Source organism: Ailuropoda melanoleuca, chromosome 10 (genome assembly GCF_002007445.2).
Source record: "Ailuropoda melanoleuca isolate Jingjing chromosome 10, ASM200744v2, whole genome shotgun sequence".
NCBI lineage: Eukaryota > Metazoa > Chordata > Mammalia > Carnivora > Ursidae > Ailuropoda > Ailuropoda melanoleuca.
This window is the reverse complement of record NC_048227.1, coordinates 22,303,262-22,317,248: the sequence shown is the minus strand read 5'-3', so window position 1 is coordinate 22,317,248 and position 13,987 is coordinate 22,303,262. Positions and strand designations below refer to the sequence as shown.

General features: G+C 35.8%; 1 protein-coding gene across 1 annotated transcript in view; it reads left to right on the top strand.

The window, feature by feature from the left end:
- Positions 1 to 13,987, top strand: part of LOC100484901 (ATP-binding cassette sub-family A member 3) — a 120,658-nt gene that overhangs the window by 85,690 nt on the left and 20,981 nt on the right. The window contains exons 16-17 of the mRNA XM_034669565.1: positions 7,693 to 7,818; positions 8,045 to 8,239. Of these exons, the coding sequence (XP_034525456.1) occupies positions 7,693 to 7,818; positions 8,045 to 8,239 (321 nt within the window). The remainder of the gene's footprint in view (positions 1 to 7,692; positions 7,819 to 8,044; positions 8,240 to 13,987) is intronic.

Genomic DNA, 13,987 nt, shown 5'->3' with positions numbered 1-13,987 from the left:
AATGGGATAGACTGGTGATGGGTAGTAAGGAGGGCACATATTGCTTGGTGCACTGGGCGTTATACGCAACTGATGAATCATCGAACTTTACATCAGAAACCAGGGATGTACTGTATGGTGACTAACATAATATAATAAAAAAATTATAAAAAATAAATAAAATAAAAACTCATGGAATTCAGCCCTTCTGGTTTTTAAAGCCAAATATTATGGGGATTAGTCTTCCCTGTTTAAACTCCGTGGTGCAAGGGCCTGTTTCTCTGCCCTTTTCATGCATAGCTCCCTCCCTCCTACAGGCAGCCCCTCTACCTTTCTGACCTTCCTAACCTTTCAGATGCAGCTTCTCCTCTACATTTAGCTGTGGAGTTTGTTCTGCCAGTCTTCAGATTGCTCTCCTGTTTATTTACTTGGATGTGGATGGTATCTAGTTATAAATATGGGATGGGGAGAGCTCAGGATCTTCCTGCCCCACCATCTTCCCAAGCTCTGTCCTATACCACTTCTTCTTTATCCATTAATCATCTATTAATGGACACTTGGGTTGCTTCCATAATTTGGCTATTGTAATAAGGCTTCTATAAACATAGGGGTTCATGTATCCCTTTGAATTAGTGTTTTTGCATTTTGGGGTTATAGACCCAGGAGTGTAATTGCTAGATATAGCGTAGTTCTATTTGAGGAACCTCCATACTGATTTCCAGAGTGGTTGCACCAGTTTCCATTCCCACCAACAGTGCACCAGGGTTCTTTTTTCTCCACATCTTCACCCACACTCATAGTTTCTTGTGTTGTTGGTTTTAGCCTTCCTGACAGGTGTGAGGTGATATCTCATTGTAGTTTTGATTTGCATTTCCCTGATGATGAATGACATTGGCATCTTTTCATGTGTCTGTTGGCCATCTGACTGTCTTCTTTCAAAAAAATGTCTGTTCATGTCTTCTGCTCATTTTGTAATTGGATTATTTGTTTTTGAGTGTTGAGTTGTATAAGTTCTTTATATGTTTTGGATACTAACCCTTTATTGAATATGTCATTTGTAAATATCTTCTCCCATTTCATAGGTTGCCTTTTAGCTTTGTTGATTGTTTCCTTCAGTCCCAAGAGTTAAATATTTTTACTTTTATTTCCCTTGTCTCAGGAGACATATCTAGAAAACTCTTGCTGTGGCCAATGTCTAAGAAATTATTGCCTGTGTTCTCTTCTAGGAATTTTATGGTTTCAGGTCTCACATTTAAATCCGTAATCCATTTTATATTTATTTTTGTGTATGGTATAAGAAAGTGGTCCAGTTTCATTCTTTTTCATGTTGCTCTGCAGTTTTCCCTACACCATTTGTTGAAGAGACTGTCTTTTTCCCATTGTATATTCTTTCCTCCTTCGTTGAAGATTCATTGACCATGTAACTGTGACTTTATTTCTCGGTTTTCTATTCTGTTCTATTGATCTATGTGTCTGTTTTTTTCCAGTACCATATTGTTTTGATTAGCACAGCTTTGTAATGTAACTTAAAGTCTGGAATTGTGATATCCAGTCTTGTTTCATTTCATTTTCAAGATTGTTTTGGCTACTCAGGGTCTTTATGGTTCCATAAAATATTGGGATTATTTGTTCTAGTTTTGTTGGTAATGTGATAGGGATTGCATTAAATGTGTAGATTGCTTTGGGTACAATAGACAGTTAAACAATTATTTGTTCTTCCAATTAATGAGCATGGAATGTCTCTCCATTTTTTGTGTCATCTTTAATTTTTTCATCAATGTTTTATAGTTTTCAGAGTACAGATCTCCCATGATTCAATTCTTATAACATTTATAATTCTTAGAGTTGCTGTTAAATAGCAGGGGTGTTTTTTCCAATTTCTGTTTACCAATAAAGATTATATTTTAGGGGTGCATGGTGGCTTCAGTCAGTTAAGCATCCAACTCTTGATTTTGGCTCAGGTCATGGTCTCAGTGTCATGGGATTGAGCCCCTCATTGGGTCTGCAATCAGTGCAGAGTCCGCTTGTCCCTCTTTCTTTGCTCCTCCCCCTATTTGCTCTCTCTCTCTAAAANATATTTTGACCCATACCCTAACCTTGTGTTAGCATTTGGCACTCTTTATGAGTTGGTGAAAACAAGGGAATAATTCCAGTCATGTTTTAAAATGGANTGCTTGTCCCTCTTTCTTTGCTCCTCCCCCTATTTGCTCTCTCTCTCTAAAATAAATAAATAAAATCTTTTTTAAAAAAAGATTATATTTTGACCCATACCCTAACCATGTGTTAGCATTTGGCACTCTTTATGAGTTGGTGAAAACAAGGGAATAATTCCAGTCATGTTTTAAAATGGAGAATTTTTAACTTTGAAAGTTAAATCTTTATTTTTATTTTAATAAAATTAAATGTGGTAAAGATGAATCCTAGCTTGGGGTGGTCTACACAGACTGTCAGAGTCTCAGCAACCTCCCAACTCCTCATTTCTTCACAACTTATTTTTTTTTCCTTGTCTGTATGGCAATATGTTGGGGGTTTTTTTCTCCTTTGCCCATAAGTTTTTATAACTTCACCAACGTATATCATATTGTGTATTTCAATATTCTCTTTCTTGGGACATGATTTCTTTAATTTCAAAGTTAGTCATCTAAGTTTTACCATGTTTGAATTTTTACAAATATTTATAGGTGTGAAACCATTACAATCTCATCATACTCGAAATATAGAATATTGTCATCATGTCAGAAATTTTCCTTTGCAAGGAACTCTTAGGTTTACTCCCTTAGTATTCTTCTGAGGTTCAGAGTGTCTATGGTAATGTCCCATTATTCGTTCTTCATATTGGTAATTTGTTTATTTTTTGATTGGTCAATTAAACTAAAGGTTATTGAATTTTAAGATATTTTAAATAACCCACTTTTGGTTTCATTGATTTTTTTCTTCTATTATTTCTATTTCCAATATCACTGAGTTCACTCTTGTCATTATTATATCTTTCTGCTTATTAGGGATTTACTTGTATTATTTGACTTTTATTTCTAGTTTCTTCTGGTAGAAGTTTGGAGCACTGATACTTTTTTCTTTTTTGAAAACTTCATTCTTTTTAATATAAGTATTTAATGATATAAAAATCACTCTAAACACTGCTTTTGGTACATCTCATAAATTTTGAAATATCATGTTTTCATTTCATTCTCTTCAAGACATATTCTAATGTCTTTTGTGATTCCTTTTTTGATGCATGAGTTATTTGTAAAGAGTGTTGTTTAATTTCCAAATATTTCAAAATTTTATATAGTTCTGCTGTTGATTTCTAATTTTTTCTAATTTTTTTATTATTGCTATATTACATATTCTCCTTTATTCATAAATTTCATGGCCCAAAATATTTCCTATCTTGATGAATGTTCCTTCTGTATTTGAAAGAAGGCATATTCTGCTCTTTTTGGATGCAGTGTTCCTTAACGATTAACTAGGTAAAGTTGTTTAATAATGTTGTTCAATTTTTCTATATTCTTACTGTTTTTTCCATCAACCTGTTGTACCTATTGTCAAGAGATTAGTGTTAAAGACTCTTAGCATGTCAGTGGATTTGCCTATTTCTCCTCCTTATTATTTATTTATTTATTTATTTATTTTTATTTTTTTGGTTTTGGCCTTAACTATTTAGAGTCTAAAATATTAGGTGCACATGCACTTAGGATTTTTATATCCTCTTGATGAATTTAACCTTTGTCATATATGTAATTGCTCTTTAAAAAATCTCTGGTGATATTCCTTGTTTTATAATATACTCTGTCTGATGTTACTCTGCCAATCTTTTCATGTATACATTTTTTATGATATATCTTTTTTTATCATTTGACATTTGACCTGTGTATATTATTTTTGAAGTGAGTTTCTTATAGATAGCATAGTTTACTTTGCTTTTTATTCAATCTGACAACCTCTACATATTAATAGAATTGAGACTATTCCTAATGTAATTATTTGTATGGTTGGGTTTAAATTTATGATCTTGCTTTTTATTTTCTTTCGCATCTCTATTTTTTCTCTTTTCATGCCTTCTTTTGGATTAGCAGTATTTTTATGGTTCATTTGCATCTCCACTACTAATTGATTAGCTGAACCTCTTGGTTGTAATAATATAAACTCTTCCATCCATTTGCACAGAATATATTTTCCTTTGTGTCTTTTTTAATTTCTTTCATTGTCTTATACTTCTCAGTGTACAGGAATTTCACCTCCGTGGTTATATTTATTCCTAGGTATTTTATTCTTTATAATGCAGCTGTAAATGGGATTGTTTTCTTAATTTCTCTTTCTGATGGGTCATTATTAGTGCACAGAAATGCAACAGATTCTTGTACATTGATTTTGTAGATTGCAACTTTACTGAATTCATTAGTTCTCTATGATTTTATCTCCTTTTGAACTTCTTTTTTGTTCATATGTTGTCTTCCTAATTTCATTAAATTGTCTATTTGTGTTCTCTTGTAGCTCACTGAACTTCTTTATAACGATTATTTTGAATTATTTTGTCAGGTAATTTTAAAATCTACATTTCTTTGGGATAAGTTACATGAAATTCATTGTGTTCCTCTAGTGGTATCATGTTTTGTATTCAAAATTCTTTGGTGTTCCTTGATTTTTTGTGTGTTCCTTGTAGCCCTGTATATATATCTGTACATTTGTAGGAACAGCCACCTCTTCCAGACTGTATAGACTGGCTTAGGTGGGGAAAGACCTTTACCTACATATGGGTGTGAGGGCACTGGATGGGGGTGGAGTGCGGCATCTCTGGCTCTGGTTTCAGTGGGGGTACAACAACATCTCTGGCTCAGGGTGTTGGGGTGGACAGTGGAATAAACTCTGGTCTGTTCCATCAGCTGAGTTTAGCATTACTAAAGATTTCAAGGGTCTTTGGCAGCAAAGGCTTTAGTGTCTCTAACAGCAGTGAGGGCTGCTCTTGTCCTTAATGACAATGGCTGCTGGGATCTTCTTGCTCTACTTTTCTCTCAAGAAGAGAAATTGTGAACAAAGAGATTCTTTTTGGTACCAAGCTGTGCTAAGTTGAGGAATGGGTTGATGTGGGTAAAATGCATCTTCTACTTTTCTATACGGGCATCCCTGGATTTTCTACTCCACCAGGTTGCTGCATCCTCTTTAACTGTACTCCAGAGCTCTCCAGGGTTATTTTCTCTGTGGATATTTGTTAAATCATTTATGGAGGGGGGACATTAAGCACTGGGGTCTCCTAATCCACCAGCATGCTGATATCACTCTCCATTGTTTTTTTGTAAAAAGTCAGGTGTTACTCTTATTGGAAATATAAGTGATAAGTGTTTATCTCTCATTGATTTCAAGATTTTCTCCCTGCCTTTGGCATTCAGCATTTTTTCTGTCTGTACAGATCTATTTGTGTTTATCATACTTGGTATTCACTAAGCTATGGATGTGTATATTAATGTTTGTCATGAAACCTGGGACATTCCAGCCATTTCTTTAAGTATTTTTCTGCTTACTTCTCTTTTTTCCATTTGACATTCCTATTATGCATACATTGATGCACTAAATGGTATCCCACATTTCTCTGAAGCTTTGTTCATTTTTCTTGATTGTTTTTCTCCCCATTCTTCAGGTTTCACACTCCCTTTGTATATATTTAAGTTTTCTAATTCTTTTTTTCTGCCAGTTCAAGTTTGTTATTGAACCCTTCTAGTGATTTTTTCATTTTAGTTATTATACTTCTCAACTCCAGAACTTCTGCTGGATCCTTTCTTTTATAATTTCTATCTTGTTACTGGTAATCCTTACTTGATAAAACATTGTCATCATACCTCCCTTTACTCCTTCAAGCATGATTTCCTTTATTTTGAAAATAGTTATAATGACTACTTTGAAGTCTTTGTCTATTATATCTGACATCCGGTCATTTAATCACAGGCAGTTACTATTGCTTACTCTTTTTCCTGTGTGTGGGACACAGTTTCTTGTTTCTTTTATAACATAATTTTTTTTTGCTGAACTCTGGATATTTTAAATATGTATTGGTTATGTGAGTATTGTCCTTTCCCAGGAAATTTTTGTTGTTTGCTAGTTTGTTTAAGTAACTGGCTGGGATATTTCTGTGAAGTCTATTTTCCTTGTAGTGTTAAGCCTCTGGTATTGTTCTTCAGAAGATGCAGACCTGGGAATGGGGGTAATAACCCTGGAATAACAGTGGTTTGAAGGTCTCTCTTTGTCTCTTTCCATGTCCACACCCAAGTTAAGCTTCACTAACTGCTAGCTGATTTCTGTATTTCTTTCATCAATGCCATAATACATAAATTGCTCCATTGAGGGAACCATTAAATTTGAGCTTCTTTGCAGAAGTAGTTTGAGGTCAGTGTTAAAGATGAGTTTCACTCCAGGAGAGCTCTTCATAGCTGTCTATTTCCCTGGTTCTTTCTAGTAAAGTAGCTAACCTATGGTTAATTTGTATTTCTAATGAAGCTACCAGTCATTTCTTTATTGCTTTACACAAAAACTTCCATTGTTTTGAGAGGATCTTAAGCTTTAATTTCCCTACTATTTCAAATAAAGACAGTTTCTTTTATAAAAGAAAGTATTCTTTAGCCTTTCAGTGTTTAACATACTGTAATTATAATAAGTCACACTTGATGGATCTCAGTTGTGGCTGTAGTTTTTCCTGAGGTATCCAATTCTGGAAAAACGACAACACTATATAATCCTAATTTTTTAATTTGAGGAAATAAAAATCAATCTGCTCTGAACTGATTGGACAAAACAATCTTTAAAATTATGCCTATTTTCTGTTCTACCATCTAGAAATCAGTTTTCTAAAGTTATTTGGTCTAGTCAGGAGTAATAAAGAGCATTTATCTTGTAATATTTATCTTGAAAATATAGGCCAATGAGTTTCTTAGGAAAAATCTTGTTAAACCTTGCTGATTTTCTTGGCTTCTATTCCTGATTGATTGAGGAAAAAAGTTATTATTATGTATTCATGACTGTTTTTTAGAGTTTCCCTACCATCTTGGGATGATTTCCTTCTTAAAGATCCAAGTGATAAAAGCCATTTCCCTGAACGCTTTACATTCTGTCTTTTAAACAAATAAAATGATTTCACGCATATGTGGAATTTAAAAAACAAAATGAATGAACAGAGAGAAGAAAAGAAAGAAAGGCACAAATCAAGAAAAAGACTCTGAACTATAGAGAACAAACTGATGGTTATCAGAGGGGAGGTGGGTGAGGGGACGGGTGAAATAGGTGGTAGGGATTAAGGAGTACACTTGTGATGAGCACCAGGTGTTGAATGGAAGTACTTAATCACTATCTTGTACACCTACAACTAATATTACACTGTACATAACCAACTGGAATTTAAATAATAACTTAAAAAATAAATTCTGTCTTCTAAAGATTTAAAGTACACATTGTAGCATGTTAATTCACACTCTTTCTACTATGTTGAATGACTTTTTCTTCTCCTCTGGTCTCCACCATCATTCTTCTGATGAACTATTTATTATTCAATACTTAGTCAAGTTGTACATGATGCTGAGTAATATTCAGATACTTTATGGAATGACTAAAATCTTATATTTTAATGTCTTTGAGATTATCCCCTGGTTTAGCTTTCATGAAACTACCCGCTCTAGATTAGACACCTAAAGAGCATTCACTTTTATAATTCTTGTTTTGAAAATATAGGGAAAAGTGTCCGAGGAACTATCTGGAGAATCTGATGATGAGGATGTACAAAATGAAAGACAGAGAATCCTGGGGCAGCCTCAGGAGTTCCTGGATTCCACAGTACTTATTAAGGAACTCACAAAGGTAACATCATTCACTGGCCAATATAGGCTGGCTTCACTTATCCCCAAGAGTATGTCATTGGTGTCCAGGGGACACTGTGGTTCTTCAGAATCTATGTGTATTTTTCCAGTGTAATAGCAGAGTTCTTGTGAAACTGTCTGAAGTCGTGGTCCATAGGGGTCTGAGGTATTTATTTATTTGATCTTCAAATACTCTTTACTACATTGTATTTTCTGGATTTTTTTAGATATATTTTAAGTATCCAGTCATTCTGGCTGTGAAAAATATCTCTGTTATAATCCAAAGAGGAGAGTGCTTTGGATTGCTTGGATTCAATGGAGCTGGAAAAACTACTACCTTCAAAATTTTGACTGGTGAAGAGACTGTTACCTCTGGGGATGTGTTCATTGAGCACGTTAGCATCACTAAAAGTCTTCAAAAGGTAAGACACTATTACAATCTAAGATTTGAGAAGCTTGATACCTTGGGGGTACAGGTAATAGGCAGGCACTGAAGAAAATAGATGGCAAACATGGTAGACATTGATATTGATACTGTTGACTCAGTAGATTCTGGAGAGAGAATTAAATTTTTGAAGAGAGAGAGGTAACAAGAATAGAATCAAGACAAGATTATCTTTTGTGTTCTTTGAAACTGTTAGAGTAAAAGGCAAGTTCTCTCAAGAGTACATCTAACATATGCCAGACAAGGTGCTGTAAGGAAGATTGGGCAGAAGATGCAGTTCACTTACAAATGCAGTTTGCTTGTAACTGAGGTCTTCATGCACCTTAGCACTCTGGAACAGGATGGCCTTTCAGAATGGTCCCGAATCAAGGCAACATAGCCGTCTTTTGTATCCCTGAATCAGCCAGCCATTGGGTGCACATGCCAACTGAGAGAGAGTGCATAACCTTGGGGAAAGCTAAGTGGAAAGAAAAATTCAAGAGGAAAATTGTGAATGGCATTAGATTCCAGGAAATCTCAGGCAATGTAAAGCCTGAAAAGGGTGTATTGGATTTAACAACTAGAACTTCACTGATGCAGGTAGCAAGAACTATTGTACTATGGTCACTCGAGTGGTAGTAATGGGAGCCTAAATGGTGCATTCCTTTCCTCTTTAGTTCATGGCACATTGTCATGACATGAGGAAGATGGGGCTGTGGGAACCTGCATGCTCTAGGATGAACAGTATTCTAGTAACAGAGGTGAAGCCAAGAATTTGGGTTATACTTTAAAGAAAGTTAGCTTTGAAGCAACGGGAAACATTAGAATTCACCCAAAGTAGTGAGGATGAGACAGGGGACATCTTATATATTAAACAACTTGAACCACATTTATACTAGAAGGGAAAAAATTGCAATAGAGGAAGAAGTGATGTATGATGAAAGGAGATGAATGGGTTCTTTCAGGTGGTTTTTGGGATCACAGATTCCAAAATTCCCAGCAGGCAGTATGGAGGTTCCTCAAAAAATTAAAAATAGAAATCCCATACAATCTGGAAATTTCACTGCTGTGTATTTACCCAAAGAAAACAAAAACACTAATTCAGAAAGATATATGCAACCCTATTTTTTTGCACAATTATTTAGAGTAGCCAAGATATGGAGGCAACCTAAGTGTCCATTGATAGATGAAGGGATAAAGAAGATGTGATATATACAATGGAATATCATTTAGCCATAATAAAGAATGATATCTTGCCATTTGCAACAACATGGATGGACCTAGATGGCATTATACTAAGTAAAATAAGTCAGACAGAGAAAGACAAATACCATGTGATTTTACTTATATGTGGAATCTTAAAAAACTAATGATTTTATTAATTTGGGCCCTTTCTCTTTTCTTTTGGATAAGTCTGGCCAGAGATTTATAAATCTTATTAATTCTTTCAAAGAACAAGCTTCTAATTTCATTGATCTGTTCTACTGTTCTTCTAGTTTCTATTTCATTGATTTCTGTTCTAATCTTTATCATTTCTCTTCTCCTGCTTGGTTTAGGCTCTGTTTGTTGTTCTTTCTCCAGATCCTTTAGGTGTAAGGTTAGCTTGTGCATTTGGGATTTTTCTGATTTTTTAAAAGTATTTTATTTATTTGACGGGGAGAGAGACAGCCAGCGAGAGAGGGAACACAAGCAGGGAGAGTGGGAGAGGAAGAAGCAGGCTCCCCGCAGAGCAGGGAGCCTGATGTGGGGCTTGATCCCAGGACCCTGGGATCATGCCCTGAGCCAAAGGCAGATGCTTAACAACTGAGCCACCCAGGCGCCCCTGATTTTTCTAATTTTTTGAGAGAGGCTTGAGGGCTATGTATTTCCCACTAAAGACCACCTTTGCAGTATCCCATAGGTTCTGAACTGATGTGTTTTCATTTTCATTGGTTTGCATAAACTGTTTNTGCCCCGGATTTTTCTAATTTTTTGAGAGAGGCTTGAGGGCTATGTATTTCCCTCTAAGGACCACCTTTGCAGTATCCCATAGGTTCTGAACTGATGTGTTTTCATTTTCATTGGTTTGCATAAACTGTTTAAGTTCTATTTAATTTCCTGNTAAGTTCTCTTATTTCCTGGTTGAGCCATTCATTCTTTAGCAAGATGCTTTTTAACCTCCAAGTGTTTGCATTCTTTCCAAATTTTTCCTTGTGGTTGAGTTCCATTTTCCATGCATTGTGGTCTGAAAATATGCAAGGAACAATTTCAATATCTTGTTATCTGTTGAGACCTGATTTGTAACCCAGTATGTGATCTATTCTGGAGAAAGTTCTGTGTGCACTTGAAAAGAATGAATATTCTGTTGTTTTAGGATGGAATGTTCTGTATATATCTACAAAGTCCATTTAGTCCAACATGTCCTTCAAAGCTCTTGTTTCTTGTCGATCTGCTTAGATGATCTGTCTATTGCTGAGAGTGGAGTGTTGAAGTCTCCTACAATTAATGTATTTTTAGCAATATGAGTCTTTCTTTTGGTTAAGAGGTGGTGTATGTAGTTGGCTGTTCCCATGTTGGGGGCATAGATATTTACAATTGTTAGATTTTCTTGTTGGATAGACCCTTTAAGTTTGATATAGTGTCCCCTTACATATCTTACTACTGTCTTTGGTTTAAAATCTAATTTGTCTAATATGAGAATTGCTGTCCCAGCTTTCTTTTGAGGTCCGTTGGCATGATAAATTGTTCTCCAGCCCCTCACTTTCAATCTGGAGGTGTCTATAGGTTCAAAATGTGTCTCTTGTAGCCAGCATATGGATGGGTCCTGCTTTTTTTTCCAGTCTGAAACCCTGTGCCATTTGATGGGAGCATTCAGCCCTTTCACGTTGAGAGTAGCTATTGAAAGACATGAACAAAAGAGGAGAAATCATGACCAATACCAAGGTAATAGAGGAAATTATTAGGACTTATTACCAGCAGCTATATCCCAACAAACTAGGCAATCTGGAAGAAATGGATGCATTCCTGGAAACTATAAACTACCAAGACTGAAACAGGAAGAAATAGACAATCTGAACAGACCAATAGCCAGCAAGGAAATTGAAACAGTAATCAAAAACCTCCCAAAAAACAAGAGTCCAGAGCCAGATGGCATTCCAGGGGAATTTTACCAAACATTTAAATAAGAAATCATACCTATTCTACGAAGTTGTTTCAAAAAATTGAAAAGGAAGAAAAACTTCCAAACTCATTCTATGAGGCCAGCATTACCCTGATCACAAAACCAGGCAAAGACCCCATCAAAAAGGAGAATTACAGACCAATATCCCGATGAACATGGGTGCCAAAATACTCAACAATCTCCTAGACAATAGGATCCAACAGTACATTAAAAGAATTATTCACCACAACCAGGTAGGGTTTATTCCTGGGATACAAGGGTGGTTCAACATTCACAAATCAATCAATGTGATAGATCATATTAACAAGAGAAGAGACAAGAACCATATGATCCTCTCGATTGATGCAGAAAAATCATTTGACAAAATACAGCATCCTTTTCTTTTGTTTGTTTGTTTGTTTTCATGTGCCCTTTTTTAAATAATATTTTTTATTATGTTATGTTACTCACCATACAGTACAGCATCCTTTCCTGATTAAAACTCCTCAAAATACAGGGATAGAGGGAACATACCTCAATATCATAAAATCCAACTATGAAAAGCCCATGGCAAATATCATTCTCAATGGGGAATAACAGAGGTTTTCCCTAAGGTCAGGAACATGACAGGGGTGCCCACTCTTGCCACTGCTGTTTAACATAGTACTAGAAGTCCTAGCCTCAGCAACCAGACAACAAAAAGAAATAAAAGGCATCCAAATTGGCAAAGAAAAAGTCAAACTCTCACTCTTTGCAGATGACATGATATTCCATGTGGAAAACCCAAAAGACTCCACCCCCAAATTATTAGAGCTTATATAGCAATTCAGCAATGTGGCAAGACACAAAATCAATGCATGGAAATCAGTTGCACTTCTATATGCTAACAATCTGACTGAAGAAAGAGGAATAAAGGCATCAATCCCATTTACAATTGCACCCAAACCCATAAGATACCTAGGAATAAACCTAAACAAAGAGGTAAAGGATCTATACTCTAGAAACTACAGAACACTTATGAAAGAAATGGAGGAAGACACAAAGAGATGGAAAAACATTCCATGTTCATGGATTGGAAGAATAAACATTGTGAAAATGTCTGTGCTGCCCAGAGCAAACTACACATTCAGGACAATCCCTATCAAAATACCATCGACATTTTTCACAGAGCTGGAACAAACAATCCTAAAAGTTGTGTGTAACCAGAAAAGACCCCGAATCACCAGGGGATTGATGAAAAAGAAAACCAAAGCTGGGGCATCACAATGCTGACTTCATACTATATTACAAAGCTGTGATCACTAAGACGGCATGGTACTGTCACAAAAACAGACAGACACACAGACCAATGGGACAGAATAGAGAGCCCAAAAATGGACCCTCAATTCTATGGTCAACTAATCTTTGACAAAGCAGGAAAAATATCCAATGGAAAAAAGACAGTCTCTTCAATAAATGGTGCTGGGAAAATTGGGTAGCCACATCCAGAAGAATGAAACTGGACTACTTTCTTACACCAAACACAAAAATAAGCTCAAAATGGATGAAAGACCTCAATGTGAGACAGAAATCCATCAAAATCCTAGAGGAGGCCATAGGCAGTAATCTCTTCAACATTGGCCACAGCAACTTGACTTCTTTTAAGACATGTCTCTAAAGGCAAGGGAAACAAAAGCAAAAATGAACTTTTGGGACTTCATCAAGATAAAAAGCTTCTGTACAACAAAGGAAACAGTCAACAAAATTAAGAGGCAACCCACAGAATGGGAGAAGATATTTGAAATTGACATTACAGATAAAGGGCTGGTATCCAAGATCTATAAAGAACTTCTCAAACTCAACATCCAAAAACAAATAATTCCNTTAAGAGGCAACCCACAGAATGGGAGAAGATATTTGAAATTGACATTACAGATAAAGGGCTGGTATCCAAGATCTATAAAGAACTTCTCAAACTCAACATCCAAAAACAAATAATTCAGTCAAAAAATGCACAGAAGATATGAACAGACACTTCTCCAAGAAGATGTACAAATGACTAAAAGACACATGAAAAAATGTTCAACATCACTAGACATCAAGGAAATACAAATCAAAAGCACAATGAGATACCACTTCACACCAGTTAGAATGGCAAAAATTAACAAGACAGGAAACAAGTGATGTTGAGGATGTGGAGAAAGGGGAACCCTCTCACACTATTGGTGGGAATGCAGGCTAGTACAGCCCACTTTGGAAGACAGTATGGAGGTTCCTCAGGTTGTTAAAAATAGAGCTACCCTATGACCCAGCAATTGCACTACTGGGTATTTACCCCAAAGATACAGATGTAGTGAAAAGCAGGGGCACATGCACCCCAATGTTCATAGAAGCAATGTCCACAATAGCCAAACTGTGGAAGGAGCTGAGATGTGCTTCAGCAGATGAATGGATAAAGAAGATGCGGTTCAATATACAATGGAATATTACTCATCCAGCAGAAAGGATGAATACCCTCATTTGCATCGATGTGGATGGAACTGGAGCGGATTATGCTAAGTGAAATAAGTCGATCAGAGAACAACAATTATATGGTTTCACTCATATGTGGAACATACGGAATAGCAC